This window comes from Rhinatrema bivittatum, chromosome 1, assembly GCF_901001135.1.
Source record: "Rhinatrema bivittatum chromosome 1, aRhiBiv1.1, whole genome shotgun sequence".
Classification (NCBI taxonomy): domain Eukaryota; kingdom Metazoa; phylum Chordata; class Amphibia; order Gymnophiona; family Rhinatrematidae; genus Rhinatrema; species Rhinatrema bivittatum.
Window position 1 is genome coordinate 703,088,018 of NC_042615.1, and position 18,273 is coordinate 703,106,290.

General features: G+C 45.6%; 1 protein-coding gene across 2 annotated transcripts in view; it reads left to right on the top strand.

Moving 5' to 3' along the window:
• The first annotated feature begins 837 nt into the window (after positions 1–837).
• The window catches only part of CD180 (CD180 molecule), a 51,896-nt gene continuing 34,460 nt past the window's right edge, over positions 838–18,273 (top strand). Inside the window, exon 1 of one of the 2 annotated variants that reach the window (XM_029575886.1) lies at positions 838–1,023. In XM_029575886.1, the coding sequence (XP_029431746.1) occupies positions 940–1,023 (84 nt within the window). In that variant the 5' untranslated portion in view covers positions 838–939. Of the gene's footprint in view, positions 1,024–17,161; positions 17,251–18,273 lie in introns of those variants that run through there. The other variant, XM_029575895.1, reaches the window with a different exon arrangement.

An 18,273-nucleotide genomic window follows, 5' to 3' on the forward strand; every position in this document is an offset into this window, starting at 1 on the left:
CATTTGTGCGCGCCGGGTAGCGCACACAAATGTACCCCGCGCGCAAAGGAATTTAAATCGGCCCCTTAATATGCGCTGATCCCCTTATTGCATTAGGGAATTGATTAGCGCCTATTCTACCTGTGTCCGACTGCAGGTTAACAGTGCGCTCGGCTCAGCGCACCATATTGCATCGGCCCCTAAGTATGCTCTGTGCTTAACCATGCCCTCTTCAACACTTGGGATAAGCAAAGGGTCCGTTGAAAATAGAGCTGTTGAATTTCTGGTAGCAGATCTGGCAAGTTAAGTGAAACTTCCTGCAAACAAAAGAGAATCATTCAAGGATAGTCATCTTTTTTGTGAAAATCAGCCTGCAAAGCCATTTTTGCACACCAGTTTTCTTCAAATTCATAACTGAGTTACTTTGCATGATATTGCATTCCAGTAGCTCATTAATTTTGAATTTGAATAAAATTTCAAATGTAGCAGACAATGCATGAAATTTTGCTAATGTATTGTGAACCCATTGTTTTGTAATTGCTGGTGCTTTGAGCACCAATAGCTGAAATAGCACAATTTCTCCCTCTCTTTTTAAATTCTGACTAGCATGCTTTCAGAGGATTTCATTTTGTTGCTTTTAAGATTTCTGTTTAAATCATGCGATGAGTTTAATGTCTATTTTCTAAATCTTACCAATGGCTTGCAACTAGTGAACAAAGTTCTGTTCATTATGTTCTGGATGATTGTCACAAGAAAAAACCACCCACAGACTTCTGATTCAGCTCGAGATCTCCACTGATTGGACAATCAGCTTTCATATTTACATTGTTAAAAAGGAAACTGTTGAGGAGTGGATGCAGTTTCAGGATTGAACATTGCTTTGGCTTTCGGTTTGTCTTCTTTTTATTGAAACACCTGAGGTGATCTGCTGAATCCTCCGTAACATAACACAAGTGAATAATGGCTTTCCTTGCATGTTTTTATCTGGTTATGGTGCTTGGCCAATTCAGTTTTCCAACATCTAAAGCAGACATATGCACAGAGGTAAGCCAGAGATACAGTTTGCTTTCCTTTGTTCATTTTGCTTTGCCAGTCAGCTTTATTATAAAATACTGAGTTAATGTAAACATGAAATGCATATGGTTATATACTGTGCAAATATTTCAGATTTTTGATCAGTTTTCCTGAAAGGCTAGGAGATCATTTAAACTGGCTATCAATCGGAAAAGTGAAAGCAAATGCAGCAGAATAAGCTGAAAACAGCTTGCAGGAAACATTCTTTTGTTATAAGTTATTCTGTTTTAAATTATGTGTTTATTTCAATTAGCAGGGAAATGTGTCCTTTTAGATAAAGGGTTGAAAGTTCTTAGGATAGGTGGAGGAGCCAGTCCTCTGGCACTTCTCTCACCGTGCCTTCTCTGTGGTTACATGAGACAGTACCTCAGTGTTCAATCCTGCCAACCTGGTATTTTTTATGGGCACTGCAAGACATTAAAGAAAAAAAAACCCAACAATATTTTGCATTTCTGGGAGGAAATTTGTAAGGCATGATTCAGAGTCCCTTTATTATAATTCATCACTATTAATGTCTAGTATTGCATGTTTTGTTTTGTTTTTAATCCTCTGATGTTAAAGACTGTTTTTATTGTTATGAATTGTGTTTATTATATGTTATGGATTATGCGTGTTTATTTTCTATACCACACAGGGCATTCTATGTATCAGGGATACTGTTAATAAGCATTTTACAATAAATAAATGATCAGAAATGCACAGGATTAGCAGGAAGATTTACTTATGAAGGAATGCAGGTCATTTGTACGAAATAGCCAAGGAAAAGATGCTGCGGCTTCCAGGAAGTATAGGCATGTTAACTCTGCCAAGTGTACTGTTTTTATATCTTGACCATTTCTTATGCTGTAGGTACATTTTGAAGTATAAGCTGCAGTTTCAGTTGATATTATAGAAATGTGTCATCCCTTTAAAAGCCTACGCCATACAACTATTGAGTCTCAATACTTTTTATATGTATTTTTGTATCAAAATCTAGGGCAGGGGTGATCAAACAGGGGGATGGGCTCCCTGGGAAGGGGGAGAGCAAGAACAATCCTGAAATGGAATTAAAAAATGGCTATGCTTGGAGGCACTGCAAGCTCAGGAGGGAGGGAGCTGCCAGAGTGTAGTGGACATCATTGTAATCATGCCACAGCTTAACCTCATGGGCCAGGGAAAGGAGCTGCTTCTGATGTGGTGGGCCCAGTTGGGGAGCGATTATGGTGTTCCACAACCCTGGAGAAGCTGCCTCTCTCAGTCCTCAGCCCAGGAAGTGTTCCTGCTGCCACTGGTGCCAACCCAGGGAACGACATCACAGCTGTTGGCTACCTGAGGGGAAAAAAGTGATGAGCTAAGTAAGAGGAATAGGTGAAGAGACAAAAGACAGTAAGGAGGTGGAGGGGATAGGAGGAGGTGGGGAAAGGAGAAACAAAGGCAAAAAGTGTAGAAAAGTTAAATAATCAAATCAAAACATGAGAAAACAAAGGTGAGCAAACTAAGAAAAATACAAAAATAGAGAGAAAAATTAAGCTAGGCAGCATGGGACAAAATTTTTCTCAGCTCCTAAAAAATTTTAGCTAGCACCTAAGTTTTTTGAATTTCAAGTGAAAATAAAATCGGTCAGGAAAGACAGGATAGACTGGTTGAAAAACTGCTTGCAAGTGATCCATCCCCATCTCTTTCTGGCTGCTAGTTGTCTGCAACGTAAGTAAAATAAATAAATAAAATTGCTTAATGCTTCCCATATAGACAAGGCAGATAAAATTAAGGAGCGGACTGGGAGGGAACTTCCCTACCCCCTACCTAAACTCCCACCCTCGTCCCCACCCCCTAAACCCTTCTTATCGACTTACATTTGTTTTGTTGTATTACTTACTGCTCCCCTGGAGTAATATTAGTTTGCACACATCGGCCAACTGCCGGTGCACGCTTCCCTAGGACAGCGGCTAATGGGCTATGTTCCAGCCGGCCTCCGTCCCACCCCACCCCACCCATCCCCACCCAGATCACACCTCCAGCCCATATCTTTTTCAGGGGCCTGCGCTTGTGAGCATATTGGGACTTACTCAAGTGGCCGGGCCCTTTTGAAAATGCACGCGGAGAGCCCAGCCATGCGCGTAAGTCCCGATTTATTTGTGTGCGGCCATTTTTAAATTCGGCCTTTCGATTTCCTGCTGTCTTAACTGTGGAGGATGTCAGAGTCAAACACTTTTTTTGATGGTGATGATTCTGAGCAATTAAATTAAATCACTGTGAAATTGGAGAATATAATAAATCAGACTGACAGATTAAAGAATAACAAATCAACAGGACTGGATGGTATTAACCCAAGAGTTTTGAAGGAACTCAAACATGAAACTGAAGACTCGTGTCATTTAAAATAGCCATAGTGCCAGAAGACTGGAGGGTGGCCAATGTGACACCAGTTTTTAGAAAGGGCTCCATAGGTACTCTGGGAAATACAGACAAGTGAGCCTGATGTTTGCGCCAGGCAAAATGGCAGAAACTTGAAAACAAAATTACTGACCAAACAGATAGACATTGTATTAATGTGGGAGAGTCAGCACGATTTTTCAAAGGGAGTCCTGCCTTACCAATGTATTAGATTTTTATGAAGGTGTATATACACATATGCAGAAAGATGAGCCAGTTGATATGGTGTATTTGGATTTTCAGAAGGCATTTGACAAAGTCACTCATGGTGGATTCCTCAGGAAACTGGAAGGTCATGGGATTGGAAGCAGTGTCCTGTTATGGACTGGTAACAAAAAAAAGACAGGAAAAAGAGGGTAGTTTTCCAAATGGAGAAAGGTTATTAGTGGAGTGCTCCAGGGGTCCATACTGGGACCCGTGATATTAGCATATTCATAAATGATATGAACAAGTGAGATGACCAAATTTGCAGATGATACAAAATTGTTTTGCGTCATTAAAACAGCAGCAGATTGTGACGAACTACAAAGGGACCTTGTGAGACTAGGAGTCTGGGCTTCTAAATGGCAGATACAATTTAACATGGACAAGTGCAAAGTAATGCACATAGGGAAAAATAATCGCAACCAAAGGTATACAATGCTGGTTTCCATGTTAGGAGTCACCACCCAGTAAAAGGACTTTGGAGTCCTTGTGGGCAATACCTTGAAATCTTTGGCTCAGTGTGCGGCGGTGATCAAAAAGGCAAATAGAATATTAGGAATTAATGGAGAAGAATAAAGAACAAATCTGAGAATATCATAATGCCTTTGTATAGATCCATGGTGTGACTGCTCTTTGAGCATTATGTGGTCACCCCATCTCCAAAAAGGTACAGAGAAAGGCAACAAAAATGATAAAAGAGATGAAAAAGCTCCCTTATGGAGAAAGGCTAAACAGATTAGGGCTCTTAAACTTACAAAAAAGAGACAAAAGAGAAATGAATTTATAAAATGATGAGCAGGGTGGAACAGGTAAATAGGAAACAGTTATTTATCCTTTCAAACAACAGTAGGACTAGGGGACTATGGCAGAGCGTGCCAGAGAAACCCTCAGGTCACCTTAAAGGACCGGTCCCAGAGCTCTGATCCTGGTCCACCTTAAGGCAAGGCATTCTGGGTGCAGGGTGACTCCTCTGAGCAGGAATAAAGCATAGGCTCAGAGGAGAGCAAGGGAAGCCCTGGAAAGATGTGGAGAAGGCAGCTCCAGCTAAATACTGCTTTGTTGATGTGGTGTTTGTGAAGTACTGCAAGGCAACCAGGTCTGAATGTTATGTTTATTGCTGTGAAATGAAAGTTTATGCAAAGAAGACCCAGAGTCCTGCATGTGTTTGGCATCTGGCAGGCTGTAAGTCGCTCATGCTAAACCACTATTTGTGTCAGTTTGGGGGATTTTTCTGCACTACCCGACTGCACAGGCAGAAGCCTCCAGGAAGAGGAATGAGGAAGAGAACATTTTTCAATGTATGAAAACCCGTTGGCTCTAAAACAGATACACAGAGCAGAGACTGGTGTTACAGGGATCTCTGAGTGATACAGCAGCTCAGAGCAGTGCCCTACCCAGAGAAGAAAAAAAAAAAAACAGAAGAAAAGAAAGAGACACTTTTTTTCCCCCTAAGTTGAGAAATCTGGGCCACATGAGGCACTGGCTAGATAGACACAGTGTAGAAAGTTCACACAGAAGAGAATTTCCCAGGGGCCTGGTTGCAGTCATAAGTTTGAAGTTATACTGGGCTAAGGAAGGTAGTTCTGCCCAGCTAGTTAGTATACAAAAGTCAGTAAGTGCTGGACAAGCAAGGGGGGAGGAGGCAGTATTGCCTTTTCCCTTTCTGAAAAAAAAAAAAGATTTGCTACAGTGCATTCCTGAACAGGGCGGAGACCTTGCTTCCTGTGAATGAAAAAGGGAAACTTTGTACCTGAAAGAGAAGACAGGGCGGCTGGCTGGGCACTAGAATTAAAAAGGGACATCTGCCTTCAGATCCTCCTGGAGAGACAAAGACAGTTACAAGGGAGCCTCATAAAGCGCCAGCTTTCCTGCGCTGAGGATGAAAAGAAGCTGGAAGCACAGTTTGCTCTCATGGCCTCCTGTGCAGAGGAGGAGAGCTTTCATTGTCTGGAAGCAGGGGGAGCGCAGCAACCCTGTGAGTCGCCTGATTGGTAACACAAAGCCTGGGAGATACATAAAGAAGAGAAGGACAACTTGGCCAAGGCTGACCAGGGTTATCCCAGAGAGGGACCCAATGAAGGCAATACTGGGGGGCCCTGGCAATAGAGCTCAGAAAGAGCCACTGCAGAGAAGCCAGTTGGAGGCGCTGCAGTGGATGCAGAGAAGGGTGCTGCAGGGAGCCAAGAAAGAAGTGCCGTGGAAAGCCCAGGGAGAAAGGGCTGTGGAGACCCCTGAGAGTGGCACCACGGACAGCTCAGTGGAGGTTGCAGAGAGCCGAGAGAGAGGTGCCGTGGGAACCCTGAGAGAAGGGCAGTAGAAAATGCAGATGGCACTACTACAAGATCAGCTGGAAACCACTGAGAAAATGGAAAAGATTAAGGAATGAATGAAGCCAGAGGCACCAACTCATCCGGGAACTTTCACAAGCCCTGGAAGTGGAAGGGGGGAGGGGGGTGGGATCTCCAAGTTCTGACACAGCAAGGGTGAGTCCCCATTCTGGGGATGTTAGTAGCGCTCTTTGCTCTCGTCTGGGCACATGTGGTCCTGCTGAAGAGGGAGCAAGAGGTTCAAGGCTACAGGGATCATGAACCTTTGAACACTGTGACCTGTGTTCAGGCAGTGCAACAGCAATTCCCTAACATGGACGAGCCATTTTCAAAGGAACAGATGGCAGAATACATGGAGGATTTCTCCCTTGTTGGGAATACAACTTATGAGTTCAACAGTGTTGAGAGCAAGACTCTGGGAGCTCCCAAGGATGAAAAGGAGTCTTGGTCGGAGGTCTTCCCTAGGGGGAGGCCAGAGGGTGCTGTGAAAAATTCCAAAACACAGAAAATGCAAAATTGATATCCCCGGGGGGTGTGGGGCATGCTAGTTCCCAATGGCCCAATGAATTAAGTGGGTTTGGATAAAAGTGAAACCAGGATTACACAGGGAACCCATAGCAAAGATCCCAAAAGGGCAAGGAAAGGGTTTAAAGCATGAGATACCTACCCTATGTGTTAGGGACTCAGAACAAGAGCGAGAGGTTCCTAGTTAGGGACATAGCCCTAGTAGGAGCAGTCGCTCAACCTAGAAGGGTTGAGATGAGGGGGATGGTATGTGGGAGAGCGTGCCAGAGAAACCCTCACAACACCTAAAAGGACCGGTTCCAGAGCTCTGGTCCCGGTCCACCTTAAGGCAAGGCATTCTGGGTGCAGGGTGACTCCTCTGAGCAGGAATAAAGTGTAGGCTCAGCGGAGAGCAAGGGAGACCCTGGGAAGAAATGGAGAAGGCAGTTCCAGCTAAATACTGCTTGGCTGATGCTGTGTTTGTGAAGTACTGCAAGATAAGCAGTCTGAACTTTATGTTTATTGCTGTGTGGAAGAAAAGATTGTGCAAAAATGAGCCAAAGTCCTGCATGTGTTTGGCCTCTGGCAGGCTGGAAACCACTCGTGCTATATCACAGGGACACTCCATGAAACTAGCAACTGGCAGATTGAAAGCAAATTGTAAGAAGCATTTTTTTGACTCCGAGCATAATCAGGCTATGGAACCTGTTTTCAGAGGTTGGGGTCAAGGCAACTAACATAGTGGAGTTCGAAATAGGATTGGATGATTTCCTGAAAGAACAGTTCATAAACAGTTATTAGCCAGGTAGAATTGGGAAAGCCAGTGCTTATCCCTTGGAAAGAGATACAAGAAATAGATCAAGTAGTAGGAATCTGCCGGGTACATGTGACCCAGTCTGGCCACAGTCAGAGACAGTTGCTGGGCTCAATGAACCCTGGGGTTTGATGCAGCAGGGCACTTCTTAGGTGCTTTAACAAAATAATAACTTAAATTAATTTTTCATTGGCTGCTCTATTTCATTTTGTTGCAAACTAAATGAAACAAATGAAACAACACTGCATCATGTTTTTCATTTTATTTTGAAACTAATACACAACCTTACACATCAGTGCCCCCTGCCCATCATGCACTTCTCCTATCCCAGCCCATGATGCAACACTTTCCTGCTTTGAATTTCAACTACAAAGTATCTGACCACACTACAAGCTTTTTTAGATTGCATTTCATTTTGTCTGCTCCATCAGAAGTGTTCATTCTCTGATCTTTGTATTGTTTGCTTAAAGACACATCTGTCCTAGTAACTTCTCCTATACATTTTGAATGCTAACCCTTTTGCCTTTATTTCAGGCACCTGTTTTAAAAATGATACCAGTTTCTTTCCTAACATAAAGAGATGTTGCTCTAACAATAGCCCCTTTCAGTTTAGCCCACTGTTTTTCTACTTCACCTAGATCTTCCTCTATCTCAACAAAGCTGGTATTCTTGAAGTCCAAGATCCTAATATTGTGGTACCCATTTGTGCTTTTGTCTGATGAACACAAGAGCTCAGGTAACAAACTAGTTGGACATTAGAAACCCTTTTCCCATTTGTAAATACCAGGTCCAATATTATCCTCACCTTTTAGGGTACTGTTACCATCGACCTGAGGCGAGGTCCTTCTGTTTCTGCAGATGGGATGCTTCAATCAACATCTGGTAGATTAAAATCTCTTACCAGCAATACTTCCCCCTTTATTACAGTCTTGTATGTCTTTGATTAAATCTCTAATTAAATCTCTAATTCTTCTGCTATTAGGGATGTGCATTATTTTAAAACGAAACTTTAAAACACGATGAATAAGGCTAATTTGTTTCATTCAGGGGCCCCAAAACAAATGGGGCCTCCCAAATGAAACAAATCTTATTTGTTCATTTTGTTTTAAACTAATGATTCGGGCTTAGGACTAGGCTCGAAGTCGAGGCCTCATCTAGGGTATAGGCTAAGGCCCAAAGCAGGGGCCATGGCCCTATGCCCGAGCATGAAGCCAGCACATCGGCCTAGGCCCAAAGCCCAGGCCTCGCCTAGGACATAGGCAGAGGGCCAAAGCAAGGGTCGCAGCCTAGGCCTGAGTGTGACACTGGGGTCTCGGCAAAGGCACAGGCTGATGCCGGGGCCTCAGCTGAAACCCCCAAAAATTAAACCAAAAAAACCTTATCTTATTAATTGGATATCCAATGAAGGCCTGGTTACGATGCAAGGGCCTAGGCCTAGGCCCAGGCTCAGACTGGACCCCGAGACCCAACCCAAAGACTGGGTCCTGATACTAGGGCCTGGACCCAGGCCTGAAGCCTCGAACTGACCCAGATGCTGGGTCCCAATCCCAGGGCCTCGGCCCAGACCCAGGCCAGGTCCTTGGCCTGGCTCCAGGCTTAAGTCCGGGCCCCGATTTTAGGCCAAGGCCCTGGTATCGGGACTCGGCCTCTGGGTTGGGTCACAACTGTCGGGCCTTAGTCCGGGCCAAGGCCCAGTATCAGGACCCAGCCTCCAGGTCACGTCGAAGCCTCGGCCTTGAATAGGCCGAGGTCATGGCCACTTACTGTGCCCTCAGCCTACACCTAGGATGAAGCTGGTGGATCCCTATTGGACCAGGTATGTGGGGACCAGGGGATCCCAGCCCTGGGAATTTTTGGGCAGGCTTGTAGGAGCCTCAGGAGGCCTCATTTTCATATTTTGTGGCTGCTTTGGGATTTTTTTTTTAATTGTTTGATTCATTTGTTTCTCACGAATGAAAACAAATCAAACAATCCACAAAATGAAATTCATGGAAAAAAAATTCCTCCCAAAAATGAACCGAAAACAGATTTGTTTTTCTCCTGTGCATCCCTATCTGCTATACTAGATATCTCTAGATTATACCAATACATATAGAAATGTCATCTCCTCTTTCTAAAAGCTGCATCTCTTCCCCATGCTCCCTGTATTTCAGTTACTTTGATTTTTTTTTTTTTTTTGCATAAAGTAATACTCTATACCATTTTTCTGCCTTCCTTGTCCTACCTGAATATACTGTAGCCTTTATGGTTGTGTTATGGTTTTGAGGTGTTTGAGTGGATTCCTGGGTACTGTGGGGGATGACCACACCCATGGGGAGGAGCCACAGTACTGGGCTAGACTCGAGACGCACAAACACAGAGTTTTGTCTTTTATTGTACAGCTGATGTATACCACCAGAGGTGGCAGTAGTGAGGTGATCCAGAGGTAGCAATCCAGGGACCCTCGGCAGAGGGGACCCGTCTCACCGAGATGGTAAAGGGAGATCCAGGTGTAGGTTCCCAGCACAGGAGAGCTGTAGATGAGACAGACTGAGAATTAGATTACTCACTAGTTGGTAGCTGTAAGGTTGACGATTCCACCAGGCAGAAGTAGATGATTACTGGCACCGAGGCAGGGAGAGCAGGCCCTCGAGGAGCGAGTACCTGATCCCAGTAAGGCACCTGAAAGAAAGCAAAGGGCCCCCGAGGAGCAGGTACCCAAGTAAGAGAATACCCCAAAGGGCAGAGAGTGCTTCCAGCTCTCCCTCATTGACATCCTCTTGCTCTTGATTAGTAGGGATATACTCTGCAGCTTCAGGATTTAGTTCAGAGTGAGAAGTGTCATTTCTGGGGGAACTGGGGGAGGCCCAATTGTGTCGCCATGCATATTTTTCTAAAATTCCCGTCCCCCCGCGTGTGAAGCAACCACCCACACATGCACGCGCAGACATGAAATTCCAGTGCAGATATGGTCGCAGGACCCATATTGTGCATATGTTATAAAATTGGCACATGGTCGTGGGCCTGTGGGTCTTAAAATTGACCCCACAGTAAATATCTCTTTAAGAAGTCGAGAGATCAAAGGGCATAAAATATGCTCAGCTGGATGAGTTTGCTTTACCGCTGCCAACGTTAATGGTAACTTGCTCAATAGTTGGAGAAACTACACATGGAATAAATGCATATAGCCACCAGGAAAGTATGGTTTTCCCAGGCTTGCATAGACCCTCAGAGGACGCAGCAAACCTGTGCTACCAGCAGGATAGATGTAGGCCAGAGGCCAGTGGAAATCTGAATGGGTTGCAGGACTCCAATTGTGGAAACTTTACTTTCAGATGGGGTAATGGACTTCACTACTTCAGGAACTGGACTACTGTAAAGGAATAACGTCTGAACTCTAAGGAAAGGGACTGGGCAATTAAGATATTCTGTTTGTTTTTCCTGTTACAAAAATACTCCAAAAAATATTTATAAAGAAAAATGATCATTTGCATTATTTTAATGAATACATGATTTAATATTATTTTCATGGTTGATGAATAAAGAACTTTCCTTTTCAAGTGTAAATTACATAAATAAAGTTATATCTTTGGTTAAAACAAATAACTTTTTCTCCCTCTCTCTCTCTGATTTTTCTGGAGAAACTGATAAGTGGCTACCAAAGGGAAAATGAAAACAATCCAGATCCTGAATTGAACTCTGTCCTATTACACAATAAACAGGAGATGATCAGGACAGGAAGAGGTGCATCAGCTTGTTACACAAGTATTACTGGTTTCCTTTTCAGTCTCATGTAACCGCTAGCAAAAACAATACATTGGAGCTAGTGACTTCCCCATTTCAAACTTGCATTCCTTTATGCCAGCTCAACTCTGCTTTCCAAAAACTCCTCCCCCCTCAATCCTACCCTGAGCTCTCTCACTTTTGAAGAAATTGACACTGATAATTTTATGTATAAACACAGGCCACAGCTTTAACACCACCCAACGAAATGCTAATTAAATAAACTTCATTTACTATTTTGAGGGTAAAAATTAGAGGATGGGGGAATAATGTGTTGTAATGACTGAAGATGCAGTATTCATGAAATTTTGTGAAAGGTCAGATGTTGCCCCCTCTGTTTTCAACTTTCTGGGTTTAAGAAAGAAATTGTCAAATTTAGGACTGAGTTGGAGTTTGGACCACTTTATCTGGTATCATTAGCACAGAAGCCTTCAAAAAAGAGAAGCTTCTGTCATATTGCGTGATCCAGGTGAACTGAGATTGTGGATGACATCCTGGTTTTCTACAAAATGTTTACAATACTATTGATGTACAGAAGAAGCCACTAAAAGGAGCCAGAGTAGGGATTAAAGTCACTGAGGAGATTACTGTATCTGCAACAAGGAATTTGAAAGAGATTGTTATAGAAGGGAAGTGTTAGGAGAGCGATCCCAACTTGAGGGGAATGTGTGCCCTTGGGCCTCGACACGACCCCAGACGAATCCAAGACAGCATGGAGGGTTGGCGAGGCGTGTCCCAGCATGGGCGAAGACAAAGTCTGACCCTCTGCCGGACCTGCATGCTTCTGGAAGCCAACAATACTATGTTGGTAAGTGAACAGTCCTCCAACCATTCCCAGCCCTTTCGAACCTGCCGCTAGGTATCGGCAAGAAGAAGAAGGCCGGACTGAGGATGAGGGCAGACGGAGGACTTGTGACACAGAAGACTCAAGATGAGACAAGAAGACTCTGGAAGTGGATGAGGATCTTGGAAGACTCTCGACAAGACGAGGAACTTGGAAGACTCTTGGATGAGAAGAGAAGCTGGCAAGGTTCGGACATTGGCTCTGTCTCTCAGGGTGCCCTACACAGTCCACCCGTGGGACTGGTCGCAGACCACCCTGTCCTACTGCGCGCCCTACACAACCTGGGAAGGCTGGTCACGGACCACACGGAGAGCAGGACAAGTGCAGGAAGGGAATCCAGCTGAGAGAAAACTCCAATGACGAGAACAGGAACCGACAAGATGGATTTAATCCAACAAGGTGTCATCTGGAAAACCAAAGGAGCTGGAGGGACAGGAGGACTCAGAACGAGCGAAGGAGGAGTGGAACCTCAGAACATCAAGAAGTGAAACATCAGGAAGCCTGAACTAGGAACCTTAGGACATGAAGACATGGAACATCAGGAAGCCACGAACACAGGAAGCAGATGAGACATGGAGCTCAAACGAAGAACGAAGACCTGATGGAGTGCTGGAAGATGAGACTTCCAGGAGCAAGTAACTCCAATGCAAGGTAAAGCTGAAGTGTTGGAGAAGCCCTTTTATAGGGCTGAGACAGGAAACAGTCATCAGGTGGGGCCCAGGGCATATCCGGCGGTGGGCCCTTTAAATCTTGTGAAGAGACGCGGCCCGTGCCTTAGAAACAGGAAGCAGGAAGTTGTGCAGGACCATGGCCAGCGGCCATGCTGCAGCTAACACCGAAGAGCAGGGCGGGGCCGAGGAACAGGCCCAGCATTGTCAGCAGCTCTCAAGCCGCAGTAGGCAGACTGAGGAGTGGCTCCAGCCGCAAGGAAGACCAGGGACTGCGGCCTCCAGGCTGTGGGACAGGCAAAGAAAAGGTAAGAGGCTGTCCATGAGGGCAGAATCACAACAGAGATGACAGAGATACCAAAAAAGGACAAACTAATTGTGATAGGTTATCCCCCATAATGAAGGGCATTAAGTTGGGAAATAACTATGAGAAGAGGGAAATCATTTTTTCTCCATGTGCCTCAGCTTGCAGCTTAGCTGGAGAATATGAAAGGGGGTGAACTGATTCATTGTGCACCTCGGTACACATGATCTGACAAATGATAAATTAGTCAAGATTCTAAAACATATGCAGGAGCTAGGTAGAGCCATAGCAACCCTATGGCTAATGTGGCTGTAGCCATAAGTTTCATTGCTGGTAGGGAGCCTTGGCACTAACTGTTGGCTGCTGTATGCAGTTATTATCCATAGCAGTAGTGGAGGCGGCACTTGAGCTCATGGGTTGCCCTGCTGGGCAGAATTTACAACATTTGGGGGGAATAGGGGCAATGTCGCCCTAAAGCTCTAGTAGTGACTAGGCCCATGCAGCCTGGAAGATTGAGGAAGTGGCAGTCAGTGCATTTGCATTGTGGGTGAGTAGCCAGCAAGCAAGGGCTGAAGAGCTCCTTGATATCTACTCTCCCATATGTCAGGCGGCAGCCAGAGCAGGCTGCAGTGACTCAAGAACATATACAGTACTGCTAGTCCCCTCTTCCCTCTTTCTATCACATGCTTCCAATTTTAAAGTGGAAGAGCATGGATAGAGGGGGAAATGGTGGGGTTGCAGAACCAGCAGCACCACCCAGGCTTTGAGTCTCCACAACTTTGCTTCTTATAATGTATAGGGGATGGGAGGAGAGGTAAAGCGAAGGAGAAAAGAATGATGGAAAATGGAGGAGTGAGGTTGGAAGAGAAATGAGGATAGAATGTGAAAGAGAGAGATAGGAATGGCCACTGGAAAGAAAGGGGAAAAGGAGAGAGATGAGAGGGGAGGCTCTGAAGGAAATAAAGAGATAAGGAAGGAGATTGGCAAGGAGAAATGAGAAAATGGTGGGAAGGAGTAGAAGAAAGTGAAGAAGAGAATTTAAGAGGACAGGAGGGATGGAGGAGAAGAGACAAAAAAACATGTGTGATAGGAGGAAGCAAATGTGAAGAAGTGGAGAAGGATGAGTGTGAAGAGGACAAGTGTGTGAGGAAGAGAGGAGCATTTATAATCGCCATTGACACTGAGTTTCTCTTTAAGAAGTCTTGAGAGAGAGAACAGCATAAAGCATGTTCAGTTGGATTATGTTGCTTTACAGCAGCCATGTTTAAGGGCAGAACACATGCTAAGTAGTAGGGATGTGAATCGTGTCCTCGATCGTCTTAACGATCGATTTCGGCTGGGAGGGGGAGGGAATCGTATTGTTGCCGTTTGGGGGGTAAAATATCGTGAAAAATCGTGAAAAATCTAAAAATCGCAAAACCGGCACATTAAACCCCCTAAAACCCACCCCCGACCCTTTAAATTAAATCCCCCACCCTCCCGAACCCCCCCCCAAATGAGTTAAATAACCTGCGGGTCCAGCGGCGGTCCGGAACGGCAGCGGTCCGGAACGGGCTCCTGCTCCTGAATCTTGTTGTCTTCAGCCGGCGCCATTTTCCAAAATGGCGCCGAAAAATGGCGGCGGCCATAGACGAACACGATTGGACGGCAGGAGGTCCTTCCGGACCCCCGCTGGACTTTTGGCAAGTCTCGTGGGGGTCAGGAGGCCCCCCACAAGCTGGCCAAAAGTTCCTGGAGGTCCAGCGGGGGTCAGGGAGCGATTTCCCGCCGCAAATCGTTTTCGTACGGAAAATGGCGCCGGCAGGAGATCGACTGCAGGAGGTCGTTCAGCGAGGCGCCGGAACCCTCGCTGAACGACCTCCTGCAGTCGATCTCCTGCCGGCGCCATTTTCCGTACGAAAACGATTCGCGGTGGGAAATCGCTCCCTGACCCCCGCTGGACCTCCAGGAACTTTTGGCCAGCTTGTGGGGGGCCTCCTGACCCCCACGAGACTTGCCAAAAGTCCAGCGGGGGTCCGGAAGGACCTCCTGCCGTCCAATCGTGTTCGTCTATGGCCGCCGCCATTTTTCGGCGCCATTTTGGAAAATGGCGCCGGCTGAAGACAACAAGATTCAGGAGCAGGAGCCCGTTCCGGACCGCTGCCGTTCCGGACCGCCGCTGGACCCGCAGGTTATTTAACTCATTTGGGGGGGGTTCGGGAGGGTGGGGGATTTAATTTAAAGGGTCGGGGGTGGGTTTTAGGGGGTTTTAGTGTGCCGGCTCACGATTCTAACGATTTATAACGATAAATCGTTAGAATCTCTATTGTATTGTGTTCCATAACGGTTTAAGACGATATTAAAATTATCGGACGATAATTTTAATCGTCCTAAAACGATTCACATCCCTACTAAGTAGTTGGAGAAACCGCACTTGGAATAAATGGATATAGCCAGCAGGAGGTGGGGTTTTCTCAGTCTTACACAGACCCCAAGGAGGCAGCAAATCTAACATAGCAATAGAAAGGGCGTAAAAGGACCAAATGGTCCATCCAGTCTGCCCAGCAAGCTTCTTATGGTAGTATCTGCCGCGCCGTGCAGGTTACCCCCATATTTCTTTTAAGGGTAGCAACTGCCGTTCCATGCAGTTATCCCCAAACCTTATGATAACCCATAAAAAATTACTGGCAGCAACATGTTTACTGACTGATGAGCCTTCTTGTAAATTCAGACTGTGCTGTTTGATGTGCTTTGCTTATGGACTTGGTCTTAGAAGCAGTCCTGTGATTTTCCCTTTATGTCTGAATATGAGTACCCCAGGCCGAACATGTCAGGACCCATGTTGGTTGTCTGAATCCAATTCCTCTTCTACCCACCCCACCTGTTGTGATCCTGCTTGTGGGATATGCCCACAAGCAGTCCCTCACCTCTCCAACGCCTTCCGACGCCATTCCTCATGGCCTGGAGGCCACCGCTGCTCTCCGCCTTTCATGGCCCGGAGGCCACCGCTGAAGTCTTCTCCTTCCCCGGCTCGGAGCCACCGTCACTGCCTCTCCTGCGTGGCCTGGAGGCCACCGTTGCTGAACCCTCCTCGCAGCCTGGAACCGCCACCATCCTACTTCGTGGCCTGAGCGCCGCTCTGTACACCTTGCGGCCTCCTCTCCTAATTTAAAGGGCCAGTCCTTGTCATGTCTGAGTTCCAAGTCACCTTACATCTTCGTTTCATCTGAATCTCTAAGTACCAAGCCTCCTTGTCTCATCTGAGTCTTCAAGTGTCCTCACCTTGTCTGAGTCCCAAGCTCCATGTGTCTTCTTTTCATCTGAGCCTCCTAGCTTCCTCACCTGCTTCAAGCCGTCAGCCTAGACTAAGGCCGAGATCTTGATTTGCTCCAAGCTCCAGTACCATCACCTGTCCTTGACCTCTGTCCATCCTGCTGCATCTGCCGCTACCCAGTGGCAGGTCCGAAAGGGCTATCGAGTGGCCAGAGGGCTACCCCTGAGACCAGCATTGCGTTGTTGGGTCTCTACTGGTGCCTGCAGGTTCGGCAGAGTTTAGGGCAATGGTCAGCTTGCTCCTCCCATGCTGGGACACGTCTTGCCTGCCGCGGCGCTTCCACGGAGCTTCTCTCTGCAGTCGTGTCGTGGTCCATGGGCACACATCCCCCCGGAATTGGGAGCACTCCCTAGCGCTCCCTCCCACAGATTCCAACACCACCACCCTCAAAGCAGAGAGCAATGTTGCAGTTACATCAAAAGAATCAAGACATATTGGTTAAGGGTTGTAATCCCATGCAGGTTATCCCCATGCTTATCAGTTCCCCAGACTGTAAAAGTTGGGGCTCTCATTGGTTTTTGTCTGTGCTACTAGCAGGAAAGCTGTAGGCCAGAGGAAATCTGAGTGGGTTGCAAGACACAAGTTGTGGAAACTTTCTTTTTCAGATGGAGTAAGAGACTCCTAAAAGCTGTGGAGCCAGAAGAATATTCTTAAAGAAGATTATTACTTTCAGAAACTGGACCTCTATCAAGGAAGAAAGTTACAAGTAACAAAAAGTTTGAACTCTAAGAAAAGGGACTGGGTAATTAGGAAATTCTGTTTATTTTTGTGACAGGAAAACCAATCAGGAATGTAATTGTAGAAAAATGATCATTTGCATGTTTTTAATGAATACTTGATTTAATATTTTCATGGTTGATGAAGAAACAACTTTCTTTTTTCAAGTATAAGTTCCATAAATAAAGTTATATCTTTGGTTTAACCAAATAACTGTTTCTCCCTCTCTCTCTCTCTCTGGTTTTTTCATGAGAAGCTGGTAAGGAAACCTGAATGAGTTCCTGTAACAGAGACAGTGGGGAGGGAAGAGAAGAATGGAAGTCTTCAGGTAGTTTAAAGTGAAAGAAAAGACTAAAAAGAAAGCAAAATAACTGTGACCTAAGAATGACACGAGGAAAAGAGGTAGCAGAGTGGGAAAATCTAGAGGAAAGGCTGAGAGGGGAGAATAGAAAGAATAGGAGGAGGAAGCTTAGAAATCAAAGAGGGAGAGGGAATGTGGAAAAAGGAAATGAATAAGGAAAGGTTAGATAAATGATAATAAATCTAAAGAAAAGATAAAAGAAAACTGGAAAGAAATTGAAGAAAGATCCAAAAATGTAAAGGAAGAAAATTAGGAGCATAGAAGATCGAGAAATACAATAGTTTGAAAATATTTTATTGAACCATCGTGCTGCCACTGAACATATGGGAGGATTGAGACTGGTGGAGTTGGGCCTGGGGAGGGAGGGAAAAAGAATGCGTGTGTATGTGTGTCTATGAGAGAAAGAGTGACTCTGTGGGTGCATGGCCAGAGAGAGAAAAGTTGTATCCTGTTCCTGTATCTTTCTCCCCCAGGCTAATCCATGCCAATCTGGGAGAGGGGCTCCATCCAGAGGAGGGTGGGTGAGAAAGGTGAAAGTGCTAGGATCTGTCCAGTGAAGGGGAGCAAGAGTGTTGGAGTCCATCCTAGGGATGGGAAAGTGATGGAATCTGTCTTAGGATGGAGGCCGTGGTAAGGGGGATGAATGCTGAGGTCCATCCTGGGGAAAGGGGTGGGAAGGAGAGAATGCTGGGGTTTTGCCCCCCTCCCCTCATTAATCCACAGGAGTCTCAAGGTGACCAGAATGCAAGAATTCTCAAATATGCGGGTTTCCAGTTCAAATTTTGTCTTAACATTTTTATGTCTAATTTGTGGTCCCTTATTCTGTATTTGGTGAGGATCTATCAGTATTCTGCATGTGTGACAGAAGTGAATGATTTGCTAGTGTTTCATGCATTTGCTAGGATTCATAGCAGTTCAGATTCTTCTGATTTTCCAGTAAGAGGTGCACTGGTGTACTAGGGCCCATTACTGTACTGTTTTTCCATAGGA